Source organism: Nerophis ophidion, linkage group LG29 (assembly GCF_033978795.1).
Source record: "Nerophis ophidion isolate RoL-2023_Sa linkage group LG29, RoL_Noph_v1.0, whole genome shotgun sequence".
Classification (NCBI taxonomy): Eukaryota; Metazoa; Chordata; class Actinopteri; order Syngnathiformes; family Syngnathidae; genus Nerophis; species Nerophis ophidion.
Window position 1 is genome coordinate 12,595,898 of NC_084639.1, and position 26,225 is coordinate 12,622,122.

The 26,225-nt window shown below is 42.7% G+C and overlaps 2 protein-coding genes across 2 annotated transcripts in view; one reads left to right on the forward strand and one right to left on the reverse strand.

Annotated features, from left to right (window-relative positions):
• Positions 1-8,059, forward strand: part of apln (apelin) — a 75,934-nt gene extending 67,875 nt beyond the window's left edge. The window contains exon 3 of the mRNA XM_061891987.1: positions 526-8,059. The gene's annotated coding sequence lies outside the window, so the exon portion shown is untranslated. The remainder of the gene's footprint in view (positions 1-525) is intronic.
• A 14,384-nt stretch (positions 8,060-22,443) lies between these two features.
• LOC133545995 (uncharacterized) lies at positions 22,444-25,433 on the reverse strand (the record flags this gene model as incomplete). Its single annotated transcript, XM_061891772.1, has 1 exon — positions 22,444-25,433. A coding segment is annotated over one exon (2,844 nt), but the record flags the coding sequence as incomplete, so codon positions are not given.
• Positions 25,434-26,225: the final 792 nt, after the last annotated feature.

The following is a 26,225-nucleotide window of genomic DNA, read 5'->3' on the forward strand; positions in this document are numbered from 1 at the left end:
CACCTTACAACAGTGGTAATAAAATATGCAACCTATGCTTAAAAGAGAAACTGTTTATTATATATCATCCAGATCTATCATCCCTCAACAAGCGCAGTGAAATCATTTCAACATGCCGTCACAGACGGAAACACCTCCTAGGTAACACATGAGCCAATCACCACACCCTACGCCTGCCTGTACCCACCCACTCTGTGCCCTATATAAACCATTGTATGTGAATGCTTCCATTAAAATCTCCTGATGATTGAGGGAACCCCTCATGAAACAGTTCTGCCACAAATAATATTGTTGATTCAATAAAATCCCCCGAAGAGCAGGATAACCTGCGAAACAGGCTTGTACGGATGAAATAGCCTGTGTTTTATCCTAAAACACATATATATATATATATATATATATTCATCCCAGCCATTTTCTACCACTTTGTATATATATATATATATATATATATATATATATATATATATATAAATAAAGGGACACACACTGATGACACTTTCCTGTTTTGTGTTTTTCTGGCAGGCACTGCTTAGAGCGCCCTCCCCCAGGTTGTGATTTCTCTGCTCTTCCTTTGCCTTGGGGAGGCCTGCAGCCGAGGGCCTACGCTTGCCCAGCCTGAAGAGTGATGTCCATAGCACCTGCTGGTTCTTCAAGCAACTCTGTCCACAAGATTTGAGGAAAAAAAAAAAAAACCAACGACAAAAATCAGGACAAAGCCGCTCGACCCTCCGCTCTCACAGGGGGTGAGGGGGGGAATGGCGGGAGGGCCGTGATGTGGGGGTGGGTGGCGGTGGAGAGGCATCTATCCCTCCTTGATCCCGTTCCGTCTTCTCGCAAATGTCATCTTTTTTTTTTTTTTTTGCGCTTCATAGACGCCAACACACACTTCATTTCCTTCGACTCGACTCTCATCCCGCCACGCGACTGTTAACTGGCAGCGGCGGTCCGCTCCGGTGCCCCGCCCTTCTAACGAAGTGCCAAATAACCATGGCCGTAGGGAGGAAACAACTCCGATTTGACCAGTCCTTGGCTCCTGGCCCCGCCCCCCTTTTTGAGCGACTATTCCGCCACAAGCACTGCAGGTGTCTAATGACGTAGCCTAATGCTAACCAAATGCTAAATGCCTTTTTTCCGTTCTACTGGATCACTCTTCCACGTTCATCTCGACATTTATTTTTCTCAGGGTGCTAAGATAGGATGCTTACTTTTATTTACAACATTTAAACAATATATATATATATATATATGTATTTATGTCTATGTATGTGTATATATATATATACATACACAGTACGTATATGTGTATATACATATGTATTTATGTATATGTAGATATAAGTACATATGTATATATATATATATATATATATATATACATACATATACACACATATATATGACTAAAGAGCATTATTTCCGTGTATTACCGTTATAGCCATGATCTTTTGCCTACTTTGCAGATGCCTTGCCATGCCGCCACGGCACAGGTGGCGGAGGCTTTGATCATTACCCTCGTTAAAATGGCGAGAGTTAATCTTTCTCAGATGGATCTTGCCCCCAACGCCAACCCCACCCTCCCCCTCTACCAGCCCCCCAATCCAAGACTGACTGGGGTCATGTAGTCTGAGCTCATTGTCAAATTGGCTTACAGACCCTAAAACCAAAAGCCCTCAACGCCCTCCATCACCGGTCCAATCCGCATGGTCCAGACCACGACAAGGCAGCCTTCTTTTATGTCAGGCCAGGGGTGTCCAAAGTGCAAGTGGTCTGCAGACTTCTTTCTGATTGGCCCACAGAATATTTTTCAAAAACAACAAGGAGGAAAAAAAAAACACGTAAAGTTTTGACATGTTGAACATTATCCACAAGACATTACATCAGTGGTTCTACAACTTTTTCCACCAAGTACCACTTGGCTCTCTAAGTGCCACGATAATTACCACCATTACAACACAGTAGCAAAGTAGGCCTAAATACTCATTAAAAACACGGCAGAGTTTGTATTTACCAAGTATATTTAAAACCTTTAGCCACACGCAGTTTGAATAGTAACACTGTGTTTGAACATTTAACGAAAGGATTATTTGGCGTACCACTAGATGGAGCCCGCGTACCACAGTTTGAGAATCACTGTATTACACCATATTACCCTGAGCCTAAACTACATCAAATTGGTAATGCTGCGTTTAGACCAGGGGTGTCAAACTCAATTTTAGCTCAGGGCTGGTAAAATGATGGCATACGAACCTAAAAAAATAAAGACAACTTCAAAAATGTTTTCTTTATCTCACTCTGGCCAAAAATAGAACAAGCACATTCTGAATAACAAATAATCCTCTTGGCGAAACACTTCAAGTTAGTTAAAAACAATTCTGAGGAAAAAAAATGGGTTCAGTTTCCAAATCACCATGAAGAACACGATAAACTTTACAAAGCCAACTTTAAGCATTAGTGACATCCGCAACTGCCACAACACAGTCATTTATCATCATTCAAATATTACACTATAATAAAAAACAAAACAACTGTCAAAATGACACCATGATACATGAATTAAAGGTAACATAAGTACAAACCTAACCAATGTGAACATGCTAGATTCAAGCATAAAATAAAATAGACCCAACGAATGTAGAAACAGACTTTTTTACAATGGAGTTCAGGATGCGCATCGTGCCGTTAACAAACTGCGAGCATTGCACGGCACTCTAACTACAAAGATGATGGTCATGTTGACTTAAGTCTTTGCATCTTACCGTTTGGTTATTTTATCCGTTGAGTGGATAATTTACAATGAAAGAAGGTTTTGTGCGTCGATACAGCATCAGTCTGCCGCCATCTGCTGCCAGCCACAACAGGAGGAGCTGATCACTCGCACCTGCGCTGATTGGAGTGGCGGCAACCAATCCAGAAGGCGCTTAAAGTCAGCTGACACGTCATCTCTGAACAATGTCATGTGTAACATGGTTTACACTTTAATTGCTATTGTGAGATCCAGTGGACACATTTGGAACAGCAGTATTTTTCATAAAAATATTGCAGCTCATTTTTATACTTGGCAAACACATCTTGCGGGCCATATTGAACCGTACGTTTGACACCCCTGGTTTGGACGGTATTCTTCACTTTCATAAAAAAAGAGAAGAAAAAAAATTGCAAAACGAAAGATCGTCTAATTTCCGAGGTTTAAAAATGTATAAAACCACTGTAAAACTAAGTCCTCTGCAGTGGACATTTGTTTTTGGTCTATTTTGTCAGCGTTTCGGAAAATATGAAAAAGACAAAAGGATATATGAGGAAATGCGCTCTTTAAAGGTATATTTTAGAAGTTTTTGAGCAGGTATAAATAGAGTATAAAATAGCTGCAATGGCGTGTTCAATATAAATATAAATATTTACACGAATATAAGATGGTATTTTCTGCTGTGAAAAAAAAAAAAAAAAAATTTTGTGTCCCAACCTTATTTTCAAGTTTGAGACATTTACATAACCAACCTTTTTTTTATTTTGGAAAATATTATCTCTGTTATGAAAAACACACAGTCCCCTACTATAGCTGACACAGTTATTTTTACTATATATTTTTTTCTTCAATATGGCCGACGCATACTTTTGACTTTTCATATGATTTCCTGGTGGAAAAAGTTTGGACGCCCCTGAACTAAAGTATCGATATTTTGATTTGAGGATCATTAATGGAGCATACCCAGCTGGCACAAGACATTGATACAACGTTGATCATATATACGTGTCCTTTAAAAAACAATCTTGCAAAAGAGTTGTATTTGTAAATTGAGACAACGTTGGATCCACGTTGTTGGTAGGGAAATGACCACATTTCAAAAGTCAAATCAACGTCAGAACCCATTGTTGATTAAACGTTGTCAAAAAGCATGTTGTTTCAACGTTGTATTTGTGTTGTGGAATATTGGTTGGGAAATAACCAAAATTCTAGGGTAAAATTAACGTCAGAACCCAAAGTTGATTAAACATCACCAAAAAGCATGTTGTTTTAACATTGTATTGGTGTTGTGGATATTGGTTGGAAACCGACCAAAATTCAACAGTCAAATCCACGTCAAAACCCAACATTGATTAAACTTCATCAAAAAGCATGTTGTTTCAATGTTCTATTAGTGTTGTGGACACTGACCAAAATTCAACAGTCAAATTAACGTCAAAACCCAAAGTTGATTATACATCGCCAAAAAGCATGTTGCTTAAACGTTGTATTAGTGTTGTGGAATATTGGTTGGGAAATGACCGAATTTCAACGGTCAAATCAATGTCAAAAGCCAACATTGATTAAATGCTGTCAAAAAGCATGTTGTTTCAACGTTGTAATAGCGTTGTGGAATATTGGTCGGGAACTGACCAAAATTCAACAGTCAAATCCACGTCGAAACCCAACGTTGATTAAACGTCGTCAAAAAGCATGTTGTTTCAACGTTGTGTTAGTGTTGTGGCATATTTGTTGGGAACTGACCAAAATTCAACGGTCAAATCCACATCAAAACCCAACGTTGATTAAACATCATCAAAAAGCATGTTTCAATGTTTTTTTAGTGTTGTGGAATATTGGGCGGGAACTGACCAGAATTTCAACGGTCAAATCAACGTCAGAACCCAACGTTAATTAAACGTTGTTAAAAAGTATGTTTTTCTAACTTTGTAGAATATTGGTTGGGAACTGACCAAAATTTCAACGGTCAAATCCAAATCAAAACCCAACGTTGATTAAACGTCGTCAAAAAGCATGTTGTTTCAACGTTGTGTTAGTGTTGTGGCATATTTGTCGGGAACTGACCAAAATTCAACGGTCAAATCAAAGTCAGAACCCAACGTTGATTAAACGTCGTCAAAAAGCATGTTGTTTCAACGTTGTGTTAGTGTTGTGGCATATTTGTTGGGAACTGACCAAAATTCAACGGTCAAATCCACATCAAAACCCAACGTTGATTAAACGTCATCAAAAAGCATGTTTCAATGTTTTATTAGTGTTGTGGAATATTGGTCGGGAACTGACCAAAATTCAACAGTCAAATTAACGTCAGAACCCAACGTTGATTAAACGTCGTTAAAAAGTATGTTTTTCTAACGTTGTAGAATATTGGTTGGGAACTAACCAAAATTTCAACGATCAAATCCACGTCAAAACCCAACGTTGATTAAACGTCGTCAAAAAGCATGTTGTTTCAACGTTAGGTTTGATTTGCTCAACGTCAGGACCTAATTCAACAAGTTCTCAACGTTGTTTCAACGTCTTGTGCCTGCTTGGTAACGATCTGGCATGTTACTACCACAGACACCAGCACTGCAGTTCGTGGTCCTCCTTTTAGAGAACAACTGACCAATGAAGTCGCCTCTTTTTAACCAGCGTCATGTTGAGAACGTGACTTGAATCTCCCATAGCTCGTTTTTGTCATTTTAAATGAGTTGAAGCCCTGGGTGGAAAAAGGTTTGGACACCCCCGCCTGACTCGATGAAGGATTCTGCTGGCTTTCTGGCCGTGTCTCATGTGAGTCCACAACGTCCGACTGATTTCAAATGTATTAAATCCTGGGGCACTGTGACGACTCCTACCCTTATTATTATATTTCTTTACTTTCATGTCACTCATGCTCCCTAGGGCGCTCTAACCGAGTTCCATGTGAGCTCCTTTGGAGTAGACCGGAAAGGCTTTGAATAAATCTCTTCCGACCCCCCCGCCCGATCCCTGCGGTCAAAACCGAGGCGCATGTCTGTACCAGAGTGAATGTATCCTGGCCATCTGCACCTGCCACCTTCCGGAGAGCAAAGCCAACCCGACCCTATTTTTTTTTCTTGGGCATCTTTGCTGAGCAGAACTCCACAATGTCAACCAAAAAAAAAACCTGGCTTGTTCCAAGACCCTTCTAACTCCCCGCCAGGCTACACTGTGTATTGTCTCTCGCTTTAAAAAAGGTTCGATTCCTCGTCTAAGTTTGTTGGTTGTCCAAAGATGGATGGATGGATGGATGGATTGATGGATGGAGGGGGGCGGGACTACAGTTTTGTGGAAGTAAAAACACAAAAAAAGAAGTATGCAGCACAATTATGTCACGTGAAAAAGCCAAAGTACGGCACCGAGGGGAGCGTTGTTTTGTTTTTACTTTACTGGGCCTATTGCACAAATATTCACTGTTAAAGGGGACCTATGATGACACCTCCATGCGGTCTAGATTAGGGGTGTCCAAACCTTTTTTCCACTGAGGGCCGCAGACTGAGGGCCATTGTTGATGTTTGTCAAAAAAGTGTTAAAAATATATTGCCCCATTCGTCACGGTTTACCCGACACATGAAACGTGACGAATTGTTAGGTACGCTGTCCGTTGTGGTCGGTGGCGTGTGGAATATGTTAAAACGTGTTTTCCGTGGCAATTCCAACGTCAGTTTGCATGTAGAGTGGCGCTTTCCATCATTTTCAGCAGACTGCATTGTAAAGTGATTAACCAACCATTAGAATGGGGCCATAGGAATCCCTTCCTTACTGGATATTACTATTTTTTTATTTTTTTTTTACTTTTAACACTTAAAGATATATGGATCCACTTCAGATCTATCTGTTGCCAAATAGTTTTTATTTTTTGATTTGATATTTTTTGATTTGACCATTTAAATTTGGTCAGTTTTCCAACCACAAGTATACAACACAAATACAACGTTGAAACAACATGCTTTATTGACATCGTTTAATGAACGTTGGGTTCTGACGTTGATTTGACCATTGAAATGTGGTCATTTACCAACCAATATTCTACAACACAAACCTAACATTGAAACAACATGCTTTTTGACAATGGACGTTTATTTGACTATTGACTTTTGGTCAGTTTTCCAACCACAAATATACAACACAAATACAACGTTGAAACAACATTCTTTTTGACAACGTCCAATCAACGTTGGGTTCTGACATGGATTTGATCATTGAATTTTGGTCATTTCCCAACCAACAACGTGGATCCACCAATGTTGTCTCAATTAACAAATACAACTATTTTGCAACGTTGTTTAGAAGTTAGTTTTAAAGGACATGTACGTATAATCAACGTTGTATCAACCGTTCTGTGCCTGCTGGGCTGGGCGTTGTGGTGCAGAAGGACGAGCAGGTCCAGGCTGAAACGTTAGACCGACACATTACGCCCCACCATTTGCCCCTAATGGTCTTTTCTAGCAGGAGAAACCGTTCCTCGCCTCGCAAATGTTTCCTCTTTTGTCCGTGACCATCGCCCAGGCCAAAGTGATGTTCCTATGCACTTGTTAGCATGTTTGTTCACTGACACGCCTCCTTTACCTTGTCCATTTGGCCGGGAGTCAAGACGCTCGATTAAAAAAAAAACACACACCTTGCAAAATTGATGCGAAATTAGACAAAAAAAAAAAACATTCCATGATTTTTGTATTTTTTTTTTTAGCTTCTCCGATGTGAGCGATACTCAATCCCGCCGTCTAGGATAACTAGGTTTGATCCCCCGTGGGAAACAAGCGCGATCCGTCATTATCTAGGAGCCTGGAAAATGAGAACCGCACCGAGAATAGCACACGAGCCGCCGCCCCCCTCGCCCCGATTGTGACACATTCTCCATCGACGTGCGCGACATGCTCGGAGATAAGTGTTACCAGCTCTACAAAACAACAACAACAACAATGTATTACTCCTATATTCTGTTCCAAAAAGAAAAGAAAAAAAAGGTGTGCTCAATATTACTCACCAGGCCAAATGTACAGTCCCCCGTTGTCTCTGTTTTGGTGTTGAACTGGGCAAGAATAAACAACATAAATAAATGAATAAGTCAAATAAAAACAAGTGTATCAGAAATGGTTGAAATGCTGTGTACATATTTGAACTTTTTGGTTTCTAATTTATAAAAAAAAAAAGACAAACAAACGAGATAAGCTTTAGCTCTTGGAGTACTTATTTTATTTTTTTCCTTTTCAAGCGTAGCTTTGTGTTTTTTATTTTCTATTTCTGTAAAGTGTGTAAATATATCTTTATGATAATAAGTAATATTAAAAAATCTTATTTTAAGAAAAACATGGTGTCCAGTGTGTTTTCCCCCTTTCCCCAATTGATTCATTCATTCTTCAATTCATTTAGTTCTATAAAATCCCCTGAAGAGCAGGGAAAACTGCGAAACAGGCTTGTAGGGATGAAATAGCCTCTGTGTTTTTTCCTAACCTAACGTATATTCCGCTGTACCCCGGTATTGAGCACTGTTTAACGGATAAACTACAGAAACCTTGACTATATATATATATATATATATATATATATATATATATATATATACATATACAGTGTATATATATATATATATATGTATATATATAGATATATATATACACATGCATATATATACACACATTTATAAACATATATACTTATATATCGGGACGGCGTGGCGCAATGGAAGAGTGGCCGTGCGCAACCCGAGGGTCCCTGGTTCAAATCCCACCTAGAACCAACCTCGTCACGTCCGTTGTGTCCTGAGCAAGACACTTCACCCTTGCTCCTGATGGGTGCTGGTTGGCGCCTTGCATGGCAGCTCCCTCCATCAGTGTGTGAAGGCGTGTGTGAATGGGTAAATGTGGAAGTAATGTCAAAGCGCTTTGAGTACCTTGAAGGTAGAAAAAGCGCTATACAAGTACAACCCATTTATCATTTATCTGTATATACATATATACATACATATATACACACACATATAAATATACATATATAGTACATATATAGATACATATATACAGATGTACATATATACGTACATACAGATTACATATGTATACATATATATATGTATATATATACACATAAATACATATATACACACAAACACATATATACACATACATACATGCATATATATTTACATATATATTCATATACATATGTATATATGCATATACTTATACATATATACATACTGTAGAGGGCGAGTACCAGTGCGCCTGCAGGAGCAAAGGTCACCGCCTCTGTCCATGGTGCTGAAGACAGAGCACCATCAGACGGGGCGGGGCTGCAGAGAGAGAGAGAGAGAGAGAGAATACAGACGTGTGACTGAAAAGTCACGTTCAGGGGAAGTGGAACTTTGTTAAAACAATTTGAGTATTGAATTTTTTGTGCCGTGTCTTCAGTGGAACTGCTATATATATATATATATATATATATATATATTCACCGTTATGTCAAAATTATTTTGTTGCAGAAAGTGAAAACAAATATTTAGACATTTTCATGAATAGAACTGTTTTGGGACTTAGGAGTTAGTGTATGTTTACAAAAAAAAAAAAGCTTACGTTTAAAAAAAAAAAAGGTAAAATAAAAGTTTTGATTAGTTACAAAAATAACAATAATGCATCATATTAAAAAGAACCTGGCACCTACAGTATCTTCATAGGTGGAGGTTCAGTGTCCTGATGAATGAGTTGGGACACTGTTAGAGATAAAAGTTAAGTGAGCTCCATGACATTTAAATTGCTTTTGGCACAAGGTTTACATGCTGAGCTACAACAAGCCTGATTCTTACGTTACATGGCTCAGTGCCATATATTGCAGCTGTGCACCCCCCTCTCTCTCTCTCTCCCGCCTTTTTCTCTCGGCAAATGTAAATGAAGTGCTGGTGGCGTCATCACAAGAGACAGGTAAGCCTGTGCAGCACCTATAGTGCATACTAAGCACGCTCTAATGAACGGCAGCTGCTGAGCGTGCACTCAGAGATGTCTCACTTCAGCCGGGCCGGATCACCTGTCATGTCTGCATCCTTCACTGCTTACTGCAGCAGAACATAATTCTGTGGAGGTAAGCACATGGGCCAAACTCTTCAAGTGCATTATCTTGAGCATTATGGGCCTTTTTGACACACTGGTATGTGATGTTTGCAAAGACGCTGTGTCGGGAAGCGTAGCGAAAGTGTGATACGCAAAGAAACTAATATTTAACAGAAGAAAGGTATTCATCTGAATGTCTTCTAATGCAAACGTAAAATTTTACAAATCCATCATTTCACCCCAAAATGTGACGCCACCTCCAATAATAAAACTTTTGAATTGAGGCGAGGGTTTTTTTGCCACAGAGAAAATCAACCAAAATAATATTTTAAAAACATGTAATAATTTATATGAATTTATTGTTATTATGAAAGTTATATATATTACATATGTATTGTTTATAAATTGTATTTAAAAACAATAAAGTTTCTTGATGTATGTGACCATAAACTACATTACATATAAGGATTTCATTGGTCATTTATGAAATATATAACACATTATTTTCATAATGAATTAATCAATGAAATAAAATTACATGGAAATGCACATAAAACCTAATAAAAGTCAAGTCAAGTGTATATATATATATATATATATATATATATACATATATACATATATATATATATATATATATATATATATATACATATATATATATATATATATATATACATATATATATATACATCTATATATATATACATATATATACGCACATCTACATTTATGTATATGTATATATATATATATATATATATATATATATATATAAACACGTATATACATATACATAAATATGCACGTACGTACATATACATACTTATGCACGTATATATATATATATATATATATATACATATATATATATACACGCACATGTACATTTATGTATATATGTATATACATATACATAAATATGCACGTATGTACATATACATACATATGCACGTATGTACATATACATACATATGCACGTATGTACATATACATACATATGCATGTATATATATATATATATATATATATATATATACAAACCCCGTTTCCATATGAGTTGGGAAATTGTGTTGGATGTAAATATAAACGGAATACAATGATTTGCAAATCTTTTTCAACCCATATTCAGTTGAATATGCTGCAAAGACAACATATTTGATGTTCAAACTGGTAAACAATCATTAACTTTAGAATTTGATGCCAGCAACACATGACAAAGAAGCTGGGAAAGGTGGCAATTAATACTGATAAAGTTGAGAAATGCTCATCAAACACTTATTTGGAACATCCCACAGGTGTGCAGGCTAATTGGAAACAGGTGGGTGCCATGATTGGGTATAAAAGCAGCTTCCATGAAATGCTAAGTAATTCACAAACAAGGATGGGGTGAGGGTCACCAATTTGTAAGGAAATTGTCAAACAGTTTTAGAACAACATTTCTCAACGAACTATTGCAAGGAATTTAGGGATTTTACCATCTACGGTCCGTAAAATCATCAAAAGGTTCAGAGAATCTGGAGAAATCACTGCACGTACACCACAAAACTCTTTCATACAAAACACTTCATAAAACCACTGTCAGTACTGTAACTACAGTTGGTCGCTACATCTGTAAGTGCAAGTTAAAACTCTACAATGCAAAGCGAAAGCCATTTATCAACAACACCCAGGAACACCGCCGGCTTCGCTGGGCCCGAGCTCATCTAAGATTTGATTAGATTAGATAGATAGTACTTTATTCATTCCTTCAGGAGAGTTCCTTCAGGAAAATTAAAATTTTCAGCACAATCCCATTCAAGATCAGACAAACATTACTGGGAGACAGAACAGGATCGCTGACGGGTCTGCCGGCTTCCAGCGCCCCTTACAAAAAAGATGAGATACAGGTAAACAGGGGGGAATAGAAGATTAAAATAAAATTTAAAAAATCGGTCTAAGCCTAGGCCCTGGAAAGGGGGTCCAAACTGAGGTCAAGGAAAAAAAACAAAAACAACAACTCATAGCCATAGTACACATCCCTCTCACATGTGTGTAAGAGGGAGACATCAAACATCAAAGAACACATAGGGCATTAAAGACATTAAAGTAGCGGAGCTGATGCAACCAGACACTTCTACATACAGCTATGAATAAAAAGTAAAAGAAACATATACACTGTGGTGGCCTCTGCGGTGTTCCACGCCATCGTCCGCTGGGGTGGAGGGAGCATGGCCAGAGACAGGAGCAGACCCAACAAAGCAACCAAGAGAGCCGACTCCACTCTCGGCCGCCAACCAAGTCTCGGCCAGTGTCCAGTCCACATGGATGAGCGAGGATACGTCCAAGGAGATTGAGGTGTCCGAAACCTGCTCATCCAGCCAAGACACCGCAAAGCCTCTCCGTCCCGGTGCTCAGTGCCTGCTGCGGAGCCCTGTCCCCTCATCCGCATCTTCTCCAGTCCCTCCAAACCAACTCCGGTCTGGCAGAGACCCAGCAGCTGGTCTCCATGGCCAAAAGGCTCCCGGGAGGTAGATCCAGAAGTCCACAAAAAAGCACCGCAGAGGTCACGAAAGGGCCACCCCTTGTCACACAGTCCCAAAGGGTCCCGGACCAAAAGGCAAAAAATAAATAAATAAATACTGTAATAACACATGAAAACAAGAAGGAAACACAAAAGGATGACACAAGAGCACAGAGCTCCTGCCAAAAGCAGCCACTACAGCAGTGCCATCTTGGGAAAAAAAAAGATGGACTGATGCAAAGTGGAAAAGTGTTCTGTGGTCTGACGAGTCCACATTTCAAATTATATTTGGAAACTGTGGACGGGGTGTCCTCTGGAACCAAGAGGAAAACAACCATCCGGATCGTTATAGGCGCAAAGTTCAAAAGCCAGCATCTGTGATGGTATGGGAGTGTATTAGTGCCCAAGGCATGGGTAACTTACACATCTGTGAAGGCACCATTAATGCTGAAAGGTACATACAGGTTTTGGAGCAACATATGTTGCCATTCAAGCAACGTTATCATGGACGTCTCTGCTTATTTCAGCAAGACAATACCAATCCGCGTGTTTCAGCGTGGCTCCATAGTAAAAGAGTGCGGGTACTAGACTGGCCTGCCTGTAGTGTACACCTGTCTCCCATTAAAAAAATGTGTGGTGCAATATGAAGCCTAAAATACCACAACAGAGACCCCAGACTGTTGAACAACTTAAGCTGCGTTGTTAAAAGGAAAGGCCATGTAACACAGTGGTAAAAATGCCCCTGTGCCAACGTTTTTGCAATGTATTGCTGCCATTAAATTTTAAGTTAATGATTTGCAAAAAAAAAAATAGTTTCTCAGTTGGAACATAAAATATCTTGTCTTTGCAGTCTATTCAATTGAACACAAGTTGAAAAGGATTTGCAAATCATTGTATTCTGTTTTTATTTACAAATTAAACAACATGCCAACTTCACTGGTTTTGGGTTTTGTAATTTAAAAAAAATGTGTTTCATAAAATGTTTTTATTTAAGTTACTGTTTTCTATTGCAAACTACAGTTTGTTTATGTTGTTTATGCATGATTGTTGAAAGTTACAGCTGCAAAGGCCACACTTTAATCATGGCTTTTGTTGATTTGACAGCATCCTGAAGGGAATACATTGATACATAGCGGGCCCCTGCATCGAAACCACGCTCCCACCTTTGGATCCCCCACCGGGACCACGCCTGGAAGTGCCTGGTTAACGGGCAGAGCTGACACGTCAAGACAGACAAGAAGTGGACCCCCTTGAGCCCCCCAGAAGACGCCCAAGGTTATATCATCAAGCCTGGGTCAGCTGTATAATTGGACCCGGGGTCGGCAGGAGGATATGGAGCGTGACAATGAAGCTATCGGGTTGCAGCTTGTGGTCAGAAGACTGGGGTGGGCACTGAGACCAGACGTCCATTTAAAGAGTTCAAGGTCCATCTGGGAACGTGGCTCCGGTCCTGTTCACTGTCACTGCTGGAATGTGTGTGTCGCTGCATGTCAACCACGAGACTGGAGGGGCCCTGGGGTCCATGTTTGGTTGGTTGGAAGACCAAAATAAAATTGTGAGGTACTTCAGATAATTGTCGGACACTGATTCGGTAATTGACGTTCTTTACGAACAAAAATAGAGTGTTCGTGGGTCTTCTTCTACAAAACCCAAAACCAGTTATGTTGGCACTTTCTTTTCCTCTTTGTTCCGGAGGACACGACGTCCACAGTAACCCCCAAAAATTTGAAACGTGGACAAGTCAGACCACAGAACACTTTTCCAATTTGCATCAGTACATCTTAGATAAGCTCAGGCCCAGCGAAGCCGGCGGCGTTTTTGGGTGTTGTTGATAAATGGCTTTCACTTTGGATAGAAGAGTTTTAACTTGCACTTACAGATGTAGTGACAAACTGTAGTTACTGACAGTGGTTTTCTGAAGTGTTCCTGAGCCCATGTGCTGATATCCTTTACACACTGATGTCGCTTTTTGATGAAGTACCACTTTAGGGATGAAAGGTTTGCAATATCATCAATTAAGTGCAGTGATTTCTCCAGATTCTCGTAACCTTTTAATGGTATTACGGACCGTAGATGGTGAAATCCCTAAATTCCTTGCAATAGCTGATTGAGAAATGTTCTTCTTAAACAGTTCGACAATTTGCTCAGGCATTTGTTCACAAAGTGGTGACCCTCGCCCCATCCTTGTTTGTGAATGACTGAGCATTTTATGGAAGCTGCTTTTATACTCAATCATGGAACCCACCTGTTCCCAATTAGCCTGCTCACTGGTGGGATGTTCCAAATAAGTGTTTGAAGAGCATTCCTCAACTTTCTCAGTCTTTTTTGCCACGGGTGCCAGCCTTTTTGAAACATGTTGCAGGCATCAAATTCCAAATTAGCTAATATTTGTAAAAAATAACAAAGTTTAACAGTTGAAACATTAAATATCTTGTCTTTGCAGTCTATTCAATTGAATAGAAGTTAAAAAACGATTTGCAAATCATTGTATTTTGTTTTTATTTACCATTTACACAACAAGCCAACTTCACTGGTTTTGGGTTTTTTACTTGGAGAACCAGTGACAAAATGTGCAAATCTCCTTTTATGAGTTGTGGTCAAAATATTTTCTCAATGTAATTAATGTTTTGTTTTGGTATTTCGTACACGTAATTAATTTTTAGTTTTTCCTTGTGTTTTACTTTGGTAGCTGTATGTAAAATGGTTGCCACAGCTCTTTCTGTATTAAACTTAACGCATGTGAGTAATAAAAAAAGATATCACGTTAACATTCGAGTGCAGATTAATCATACAAACGCGCACATTGTCACACTGTCTTTAAAACTTTGAATAAAAGTGAGGTAACTTGTTGGCATTGCAGGGAGTTTAAATAAGGGTTTAAAAACAGCGCCACCATGAGGTGTATATGTAAAAAAGAGTGCACATACATGAAGTCGTTACTGTAAATTCTACATTTAGTTTTCACCCTATAATGTCCCTTTAAATAATAAGCCTTCATATTTAGTGTTATTCTGTTCATAGCATGTCTATTATTTGATTGTACGGTTGAATCATTTGTTGTGAATACCACCATGCAGGTGGTAGAGAATAAAGGTTGTGTACCCGCAAACTTTGATTGTGTCAAATACTTTTTTAATGATCTGTCAAAGTCATAAATCATAGTACCGTATTTTCTGGACCATAGGGCGCACCGGATTATAATGAATGGTCTATTTTCGATATTTTTTCATATATAAGGCGCACCGGATTATAGGGAACATTAAAGGAGTCATATTATTTTTTTTTTTTTTCTAAATGTAAAAGACTTCCTTGTGGTCTACATAACATGTAATGGTGGTTCTTTGGTCAAAATGTTGCATAGATGATGTTTTACAGATCATCTTCAAGCCGCTTTCTGACATTCGCTTCCGGATGCGCCGTTTTGCGGGTGGTCTTATTTACGTGACTCACCTTCGGCAGCGTCTTCTCCCCGTTATCTTTGTTGTAGTGGTGAAGCGTGCAAGGGCGGGAGTGGAAGAAGTGTCAAAAGATGGCGCTAACTGTTTCAATGACATTCAGACTTTACTTCAACCAATAACGGAGCTGTTACAGCTCAGACTCCTGCCAACGCACCTGGGGACACGCCCACGGGCGCGCACAACCAGGGACGCACCGGGCACATCTCCGCCCTGCAGCATCCACCAGCTGCAATCATTCTTCGGCAATCAACACACCTGTCCTTGATGAGCGATCTGCCTTCTTAAGCCTGGACAACCTGCCATCGCTCGCCAGAGTATAGTCTTCTGTACCTGGGTAAGCATTCCGTATCTGGCTTCCATCTCGCGCACTCGCTCTTCCAATGAGACTTCCGTGTTTCCGTTTGTGTCTGATGTTCCTGTTGTCTTCCCGCAGCGCTTCCCGTGTTCTCCTGTGATCCCATGTTGTTCCCCTTGCCTCCCGGACTGCCCTTTTGGATTTTCGACCTCCCGCTTGGACACATTCCTCTCGACGCCTCTCGCTCGCCCTGGATCATCTGCCTGCCCCACGGACTTCCGTGTTCTTTCGTCTCTTCACAACATTTGGTAACACACACCTCAGCGAAATACTTCACATAGTCTGTCACCCATTCCCTTTTGGATCTAGTTCACACTCCATTTCCTTAGTTTATTTTCTATTGTTTGATTATATATATATATATATATATATATATATATATATATATATATATATATATATAAATCTTTGGACATTACTTCCACCTGGAGTCAGTCTGGCGTCATCTCCCCTGTTTAAACCATAACAGGAGCAGCATCTTCTCATCCGGAAACAACCACACCTGTGAAAAACCATCCGACTGGAATTCTCTAATAACTAAAGTTCCTTGGGTGAATTTTTTTTTTTCCAAGATGGCGCTGCTGTAGTGGCTGCTGTAGGCAGGAGCTCTGTGCTCTTGTATCATCCTTTTGTGTTTCCCTCTTGTTTTCATGTGTTATTATATTTTTTTGCCTTTTGGTCCGGGACCCTTTGGGACTGTGTGACAAGGGGTGGCACTTTCGTGACCTCTGTGGTGCTTTTTTTGTGGACTTCTGGATCTGCCTCCCGGGAGCCTTTTGGCCATGGAGACCAGCTGCTGGGTCTCTGCCACACCGGAGTCGCTTTGGAGGGACTGGAGGAGATGCGGATGAGGGGACAGGGCTGCAGAGCTAGCACTGAGCGCTGGGACGGAGAGGCTTCGCGGTGTCTTGGCTGGGTGAGCAGGTGTCGGACACCTCAGTCTCCTTGGACGTATCATCGCTCATCCATGCGGACTGGACACTGGCCGGGAGTGGAGTCGGCTGTCCTGGTTGCTTTGTTGGGTCTGCTCCTGTCTCCGGCCATGCTCCCTCCACCCCAGCGGACGATGGCGTGGAACACCGCAGAGGCCACCACAGTGGATATGTTTCTTTTACTTTTTATTCATAGCTGTATGTAGAAGTGTCTGGTTGTATCTGCTGCTTTAATGTCTTTAATGTCCTCTGTGTTCTTTGATGTTTGATGTTTCCCTCTTACACACATGTAAGAGGGATGTGTACTATGGCTATGAGTTGTTGTTTTTTTCCCTTGGCCTCAGTCTGCACCACCTCTCCAGGGCCCAGGCTAAGACCGATTTTTTCATAGCTTACCAAAGTCGTACTAAAACATTTTGATAGATTATTGAGCGCAGTGTGTAATGTTCTATATTTTCAGTGGAACATAGAAAATGTTGGTGTTGTTTACTTGAGTCATATTGCCGTCATAGTGCTGTCTACACGTATCTCTTATGTGTGACTGCCATCTACTGGTCAGACCTATCATTACACTATGTAATAAATAAAATTGTTTCGAGGTTGGTAAGCAAAACCAGAATTAGTCTATACATTAGGCGGGTTCTAAGGTGCACTGTCGAGTTTTGAGTAAAAAGGATTTTAAGTGTGCCTTATAGTCCGGAGAATAAGGTATGTTCTTTGTTGGCCAATGTAGTTGCATTCTAAAGTGCAAGCTTGACAAATTTAGACGTCTTGTCCATGTTGTCAGCATCAGAGATGCATGGATAGAAAGGACAATAATAAAGATAATTGGTCCAAAGTGGCTGAAACACCTGCCGGTCATTATGGCTTTGGTCCTCACTGGCCTGGTGAACTTTTCCGCCGCAGGTGCTCGCTAAGCGGGGGCTGAACTAACTTCGGTGGGGTCTGCCGGCGCTGTGTTGGTGGTACGGCGGGCGAGCCAAGAACACTAAAACTTTTTATGATGTGGCACAAGTCGATTCCGGGAGTCTCTGCCAAGAGTGGTCCAGATGTTTCCACCGGCATGTGTTGCAGAAGGTGTCGAACACACGGAGTAGCACCACAGAATTGTTCTTCGCGAATGTGTTGCTAGGCAGAGTTCACGGGGTTCAGCCGTGTGCCTGTTGCTGCAACTCTGTGCGCTTTCCTCCGCACGTCACCACATCCCGCGGTCACAAAAATAGATGCGACGTCAACGCGGAAGGAGGACAATCTGTGGGGTGATGGTCTCTTCTCGGGCTGGGCGATTAGTCTAAAAATAACCATTTGGAGCTATCAGCTGACGTGAAAACCGCCGACTCCCTTCATCCAATCGACTCAATTCTCTCAGAACAGCAACATTGGAAAAATAAAATCTATCTTTTACTGTTTTTATTACGACGTTATATGTTGGTTACTTCGCTGCTCTGCATTAATTATCAAATAGAGTCAATGAGGGCTGTCCACCCGGCAATGACACCACACCAGCCCCCGAGTTCACTTCAAAGAGCCAAGGCCATTTTTTTCATTGAAAAAATCATTAAAAATTAAACTCAGTAGCCTATATTGACAGTAAAAAGTCATTGTTGCAATTGTTGGATATTAATTTAAACCAGGGGTCACCAACCTTTTTGAAACCAAGAGCTACTTCTTGGGTACTGATTAATGCGAAGGGCCACCAGTTTGATACACACTTAAAATAAATTGCCAGAAATAGCCAATTTGCTCAATTTACCTTTAATACATAAATCTATATATACATATATAAAAAATGGGTATTTCTGTCCGTCTTTCTGTCGTACATTTTCTTTCCTTTCACGGAAGGTTTTTTGTAGAGAACAAATGGTGAAAAAAACACTTAATTGAACAGTTTAAAAGAGGAGACAAAACGAAAAAAAAAATAAAAAATTTGACTCTTTAAAATTCAAAATTCAACCGAAAAAAATGAAGACAAAAACTAGTTAATTCGAATCTTTTTGAAAAAATAAAAATAATAATAACTAATGGAAGATCATTAGTAATTTTTCCTGATTAAGATTAATTTTAGAATTTTGATGACATGTTTTAAATAGGTTAAAATCCAATCTGCACTTTGTTAGAATATATAACAAATTGGACCAAGCTATATTTCTAACAAAGAGGGTCGCGGGGGCAGCAGCCTAAGCAGGGAAGCCCAAACTTCCCTCTAGACTTTCGTCAAACTCTTCCCAGGGGATCCCGAGGCGTTCCCAGGCCAGCCGGGAGACATAATCTTCCCAACTTGTCCTGGGTCTTCCCCGTGGCCTCCTACCGGTTGGACGTTGCTTAAACACCTCCCTAGGGAGGCGTTCGGATGGCATCCTGACCAGATGCCCGAGCCACCTCATCTGGCTCCTCTCGATGTGAAGGAGCAGTGGCTTTACTTTGAGCTCCTCTCGGATGGCAGAGCTTTTCACCCTATCTCTAAGGGAGAGCCCCGCCACCCGGCGGGGGAAACTCATTTCGGCCGCTTGTACCCGTGATCTTATCCTTTCGGTCATGACCCACAGCTCATGACCATAGGTGAGGATGGGAACATATACAGACCTGTAAATTGAGAGGTTTGCCTTCCGGCTCAGCTCCTTCTTCACCACAACGGATCGGTACAACGTCCGCATTACTGAAGACGGCGCACCGATCCGCCTGTCGATCTCACGATCCACTCTTCCCCACTCGTGAACAAGACTCCTAGGTACTTGAACTGCTCCACTTGGGGCAGGATCTCCTCACCAAACCCGGAGATGGCAATCCACCCTTTTCCGGGCGAGAACCATGGACTCGGACTTGGAGGTGCTGACTCTCATTCTGGTCGCTTCACACTCGGCTGCCAACCGATCCAGTGAAAGCTGAAGATCCCGGCCAGATGAAACCATCAGGACCACATCATCTGCAAAAAGCAAAGACCTGATCCCACGGCCACCAAACCGGAACCCCTCAACGCCTTGACTGCGCCTAGAAACTCTGTCCATAAAAGTTATGAAAAGAATCGGTGACAAAGGACAGCCTTGGCGGAGTCCAACCCTCACTGGAAACGTGTCCGACTTACTACCGGCAATGCCGACCAAGCTCTGACACTGATCATACAGGGAGCGGACCGCCACAATAAGACAGTCCGGTACCCCATACTCTCTGAGCACTCCCCACACGACTTCCCGAGGGACACGGTCGAAAACCTTCTCCAAGTCCACAAAGCACATGTAGACTGGTTGGGCAAACTCCCAAGCACGCTCAAGAACCCTGCCGAGAGTATAGAGCTGGTCCACAGTTCCATGACCAGGACAAAAACCACACTGTTCCTCCTGAATCCAAGGTTCCACTATCCGGCGTAGCCTCCTCTCCAGTACACCTGAATAAACCTTACCGGGAAGGCTGAGGAGTGTGATCCCACAAGAGTTGGAACACACCCTCTGGTCCAACTTTCTTAAAGAGAGGGGCCACCACCCCGGTCTGCCAATCCAGAGGTACCGCCCCCGATGTTCGCGCGATGCTGCAGAGTCTTGTCAACCAAGACAGCCCCACAGCGTCCAGAGCCTTAAGGAACTCCGGGCGGATCTCATCTACCCCGGGGGCCTTTCCGCTGAGGAGCTTTTTAACTACCTCAGCAATATCAGCCCCAGAAATAGGAGAACCCACCACAGATTCCACAGGCACTGCTTCCACATAGGAAGACGTGTTGGTGGGATTGAGGAGGTCTTTGAAGTATTCCCTCCACCGATTCACAACATCCGCAGTCGAAGTCAGCAGAACACCATCCGCACCATACACAGTGTTGACAGTGCACTGCTTCCCTTTCCTGAGGCGGCGTATGGTGGTCCAGAATCGCTTCGAAGCCGTCCGGAAGTCGTTTTCCATGGCTACCCCGAACTACTCCCATGTCCGAATTTTTGCCTCCGCGACCGCTAAAGCTGCACACCGCTTGGCCCGTCGGTACCCGTCCACTGCCTCCGGAGTCCTATGAGCCAAAAGAACCCGATAGGACTCCAGCTTGACGGCATCCCTCATGGCTGGTGTCCACCAACGGGTTCTGAGATTACCGCCACGACAGGCACCAACTACCTTGAGGCCACAGCTCCAATCAGCCGCCTCGACAATAGAGGTGCGGAACATGGTCCACTCGGACTCAATGTCCCGCACCTCCCTCGTGACATGTTCAAAGTTCTTCCGGAGGTGGGAATTGAAAATCTCTCTGACAGGTGACTCTGCTAGACGTTCCCAGCAGACCCTCACAATGCGCTTGGGCCTGCCAGGTCTGTCCGGCATCCTCCCCCACCATCGCAGCCAACTCACCACCAGGTGAGTTGGTGGTGAGTTGCCGGCAACACCAGAGTGGAAGAGAGTCCAGTCCCTCTCGAGAGAACTGGTTCCAGAGCCCTTGCTGTGCGTCAAGGTGAGTCCGACTATATCCAGCCGGAACTTCTCTACCTCGCGCACTAGCTCAAGCTCCTTCTCCCCCAGTGAGGCGACGTTCCACATCCCAAGAGCTAGCTTCTATAGCCGGGGATCGGACCGGCAAGTGCCCGGCCTACGGTTTCCGCCCAGCTCACATCGCAACCGACCGATATGGCCCATCCTATGAGTGGTGAGCCCATTGGAGGGATGACCCCGGGAACAGCTCGAAGAGGGCTGTTCCCGGCGGGCCCCATGGGGACAGGCCCGGCCACCAGGCGCTCGCCATCGTACCCCATCTCCGGACCTGGCTCCAGAGCGGGGCCCAGGTGACCCGCATCCGGGCAAGGGAAATCTGAGTCCATTATGTTGTAATTCCATAGAAGTCTTTGAGCTGCTCTTTGTCTGATCCTTCACCTAGGACCTGTTTGTCTTGGGATATATATATATATATATATATATATATATATATATATATATATATATATATATATATATATATATATATATATATATATATATATATATATATATGTACACACGTTAGGTCAAGGAAATAAACAGATTATTTCATCCCTACAAGCCTGTTTCACAGGTTTCCCTGTTCTTCAGAGGATTTTATAAAAGCTATATGAAATCCCCTGAATAGCAGGGAAACCTGCAAAACTATGGCCCGCCAGCGTCTAAAATCCGGCCCGCAAGAAATTTCAAGTTAAAAAATTTTTTTTAAATAAAAAAATAAATCTATATGTACATTTTTTTTTTTTTTTTAATCTGTCCTATCTAATCAATTTTCTACCGCTTGTTACTCTCGGTGTCTCCTAGCCGTTCAGGCATATCATAATGTCTATAGATGCATTTTTCCATCGATAACGTGACATCATCGTGCTCTGAATATGTATGTATATATATATATATATATATGTATATATATATACATATATATACACATATACATATATATATGTATATATACAACTTTTTAAATACACCAATGGTGCAACTGGACACATCCTCAGTGATGTAACCTAGGATCACAGGGGGTTTCGGGTCTTTCAACAATCAGACCCCCTCCCCTAGGCGACCCAGCCAGGGTTGATCAGGCCCCAGCCTGTGTCCAGGTAGCGCTACTGCCCTACATGCCACGCCTCTCCCCTCCTGATCCACAGCCACCTTGATGCCACTTCTGCTGCATCTGTGACTAACTTCATGGCCCTTTGCTGGCTAGCCCCAGTGATGCCAAGCATTCTGTAGGCCCTGCAGAGAGATTTGCCCACAAACCCTCGACATCCCACTTCAACAGGCCGGCACATCGCTCGCCACCCATTGCTCCGACACTCCTCCACAAGCTGAGAGTACTTTGCGCTCTTCCTCTCATTGGCCTCCTCCATACGGTCCTCCCAAGGCACTGTGAGCTCCAAGAGGATTACCTGCTTGGAGGCCACTGAGGTGAGCACAATATCTGGCCTTAGTGTTCTTTTAGCAACCACGTCAGGGAACTTCAACTGCTTTCCCAGATCAACTGACAGCTCCCAGTCGCGTGCTGTTGCCAACAGACTAGACGAGGTGTCCCGGGCAGCCGGTGTTGACTTCTCCCCAGCTCTGATGAAAGCAGTACTCTTCACTGGGCGGAGGCTCTTGCTGTGACTGACTCCCCTGCATATGGCATCAGCTATGGCCTTCAGGACCTGGTCATGTCGCCAGCGGTACCGCCCTTCACCCAGGGCTATTGGACAACAGCTTAGGATGTGCTCCAAGGTTCCTCTCCTCTGGCAGAGGGGGCACCCTGGTGTCTCCACCTTTCCCCAGGTGAAGAGGTTGGATGGACTTGGCAGCACATCGTAGACCGCCTGGATCAAGAACTTTATTCGATGGGGTTCGGCTTTCCAGAGCTCGGTCCATGTGACCTTACGCTCTGATGCTTGTTCCCATCTCGTCCAGGCGCCCTGTTGCCGCATTCCCGCCATCTGGCAGGCTCGCCTTTCCTCAACTCCTGCTCGCACTTCCTCGAGGATCAGTGACCTCTTCTCTTTCCCCTGCGCCTTATCATAGCGAGGTGTTCTTCTGCTACCTAAGCCAGATCTCCCCTGCGCCACTGTTCCCACCAAAACCTTTTGCCGTAGCCTTGCCTCTGCAACATCCACAGCCTCGACAGCTTTCCACTTCCGCCCCGTCCTGACTTCAATCCAAGCCTGTGCAACCTTTGGGTCACTGGACTCTCGATACTGTAGGAGCTCCCTGGACCGTGTCACCATGAACTCCTCGCTCAGGCTGCTGATGGGGAGCTTCAGTTTGTTGTTATGCCCGTATAGAGCAATGCTGCTCAGGCTTCGCGGCAGTCCTAGCCACCTGCGCAGGAACCTACTGACCCTCATCTCAAAGCCTTCCACCGTTGAAATGGGGACTTTGTACACCATGAGGGGCCAGAGGATCCGAGGGAGAATCCCGTGCTGGTAAATCCAGGCCTTGAACTTGCCAGGAAGGCCAGACTTATCCACCACGGTCAGCCAGGTCTCCAGGTCTTGGTTGGTCGATCTTGTGGAGGCTGCGTCTCTCAGGCTGCAATTAAACACCTTTCCCAAGCTCTTCACAGGTTCCTCGGTGAGTGATGGTATTTTGGTGGTGCCAAGTGAGAAGCAGAACTTGCCAGTAACCTTTCCTTTCTTTAGCACTAGGGCCCTCGACTTGGCCGGCTTGAAGTTCATGCGAGCCCAGGAAATCACCTCCTGAAGGCCATTCAAGATCCACCTGCAACCTGGGACGGATGTAGTGGTCACTGTCAGGTCGTCCATGAAGGCTCGGATGGGTGGCTGCCGGACTCCAGACCTGGAGAGGGGACCTCTGCACTGAACTTCCGCAGACTTCACCAGCATGTTCATGGCGAGCGCAAAGAGGATGACTGAGATTGTACAGCCAGTGATGATCCCCTTTTCAAGCCTGTGCCAGTCAGAGGTTGTTTTTCCGGAGGAGACTCTTAGATGGAAGTTGGAATAGTAGTCCAGAATGAGGTCCCTGAACTTCTTTGGAATGTGATGCCGATTCAGTGCCTCTTCGACCAGCTTGTGGGGTATGGATCCATAGGCATTTTCGAGGTCCAGCCACAGAACAGCCAGGTCCCCCTTATTCTTCCTGGCTTCCCTGATGAGCTGAGTGACCACGCCTGTGTGCTCCAGACATCCAGATACCACTGGGATCCCTCCTTTCTGGACTGATGTATCAATGTAGGAGTTCTTCAGGAGGTAGTCTGTCAGTCGCCTGGCCATGAGGCTGAAGAAGATCTTCCCTTCAACACTCAGCAACGAGATGGTTCGGAACTGATTGATGTTCTGAGACTTCTCCTCCTTTGGGATCCACACACCCTCTGCCTGTCTCCACTGGTCTGCTACCTTGCCCCTCCTCCACATCACCTTCAGGATTCTCCAGAGTCTGTGGAGTAGTCTTGGATAGTTCTTATAGACCTTATAAGGTACTCCACTGGGCCCTGGAGCAGAGATCGTCCTTGCCCTGCGGACCACCTCCTGGATCTCCTTCCAGCCGGGCTCTTTCCCATTGAAGTCAAGCGTTGGTGTTGGTGGATTGATCAAGGACCTGCAGGGGCCTAGGTCTTGTTCTCTGCATCCATCGCTGTAAATTTGCTTGAGGTGGTGGTCGACCTCAGCTTTGGAGCAGGCCAGTCTACCGCTTCGCTTCTGTCCTAGCAGCTGTTTTGTGACTTCAAAGGGATTCGCCAGAAAGGCAGCTCTCCTCCTGGACCTTTCCTTCCTCCTCCTCCTATGCCACTCCGCTCTCCTCAAGGTTATTAGCTTCTTGCGGATTATACAACGTAGTTCCGCAAGAGGCCCCCTATCCTCTTCACGTGCAACCTTGAACTGCTGTCTTAAACACTTCAGTTCCTGGCTGAGCTGATGGATTTTACTCGCTCTATTGTTCATGATGTAGGGGGGCTTCGCTGCCCGCTTCTCAAGTCCAAACCTCTCTGCAGCGAGGCTATATATATATATATATATATATATATATATATATATATATATATATATACATACATATATATATACACACATATATATATATACACACACACACACACACACACATATATATATACATATACACATGTATATATATATACATATACACGTATATATATATATATATATATATACACATATATATATATATATATATATATACACATATATATATATATATAGAGAGAGAGAGAGAGAGAGAGAGAGAGAGAGAGAGAGAGAGAGAGAGAGAGAGAGAGAGAGAGCTCAATACCGGGTAAAGCGGAATATACGTTAGGCCAAGAAAAAATACAGAGGCTATGTAATCCCTATAAGCCGATTTCGTAGGTTTCCTTGCTCTTCTAAATGTTATAAAATAACATTTAGAAAAAAAATTAAAAATAATAATAAAAAAAGTATATATATATATATATATATATATATATATATATTATTATATTATTATTATTTTATTTTTTTTAACTTAGGACTTCCCGTGAGCCGGATTTTGGACCAGGTCTAGAGGAACTTGGACCACTGTAAAGACATTGGCAGATCCTTGGATTGCAATTTGAACCTTGCTAGCAAACATACAAGACTGGGGTCCAAACTTGTGATTTGTGTCACCCATTTTTGTTTCATCTGCGATCACATGGAAAAAGATAATACCTTCTGGAGGAAAGTTCTTTGGTCGGATTAAACAAAAATTGAGCTGTTTGGCCACAATACCAAGCAATATGTTTCGAGGAGAAAAGG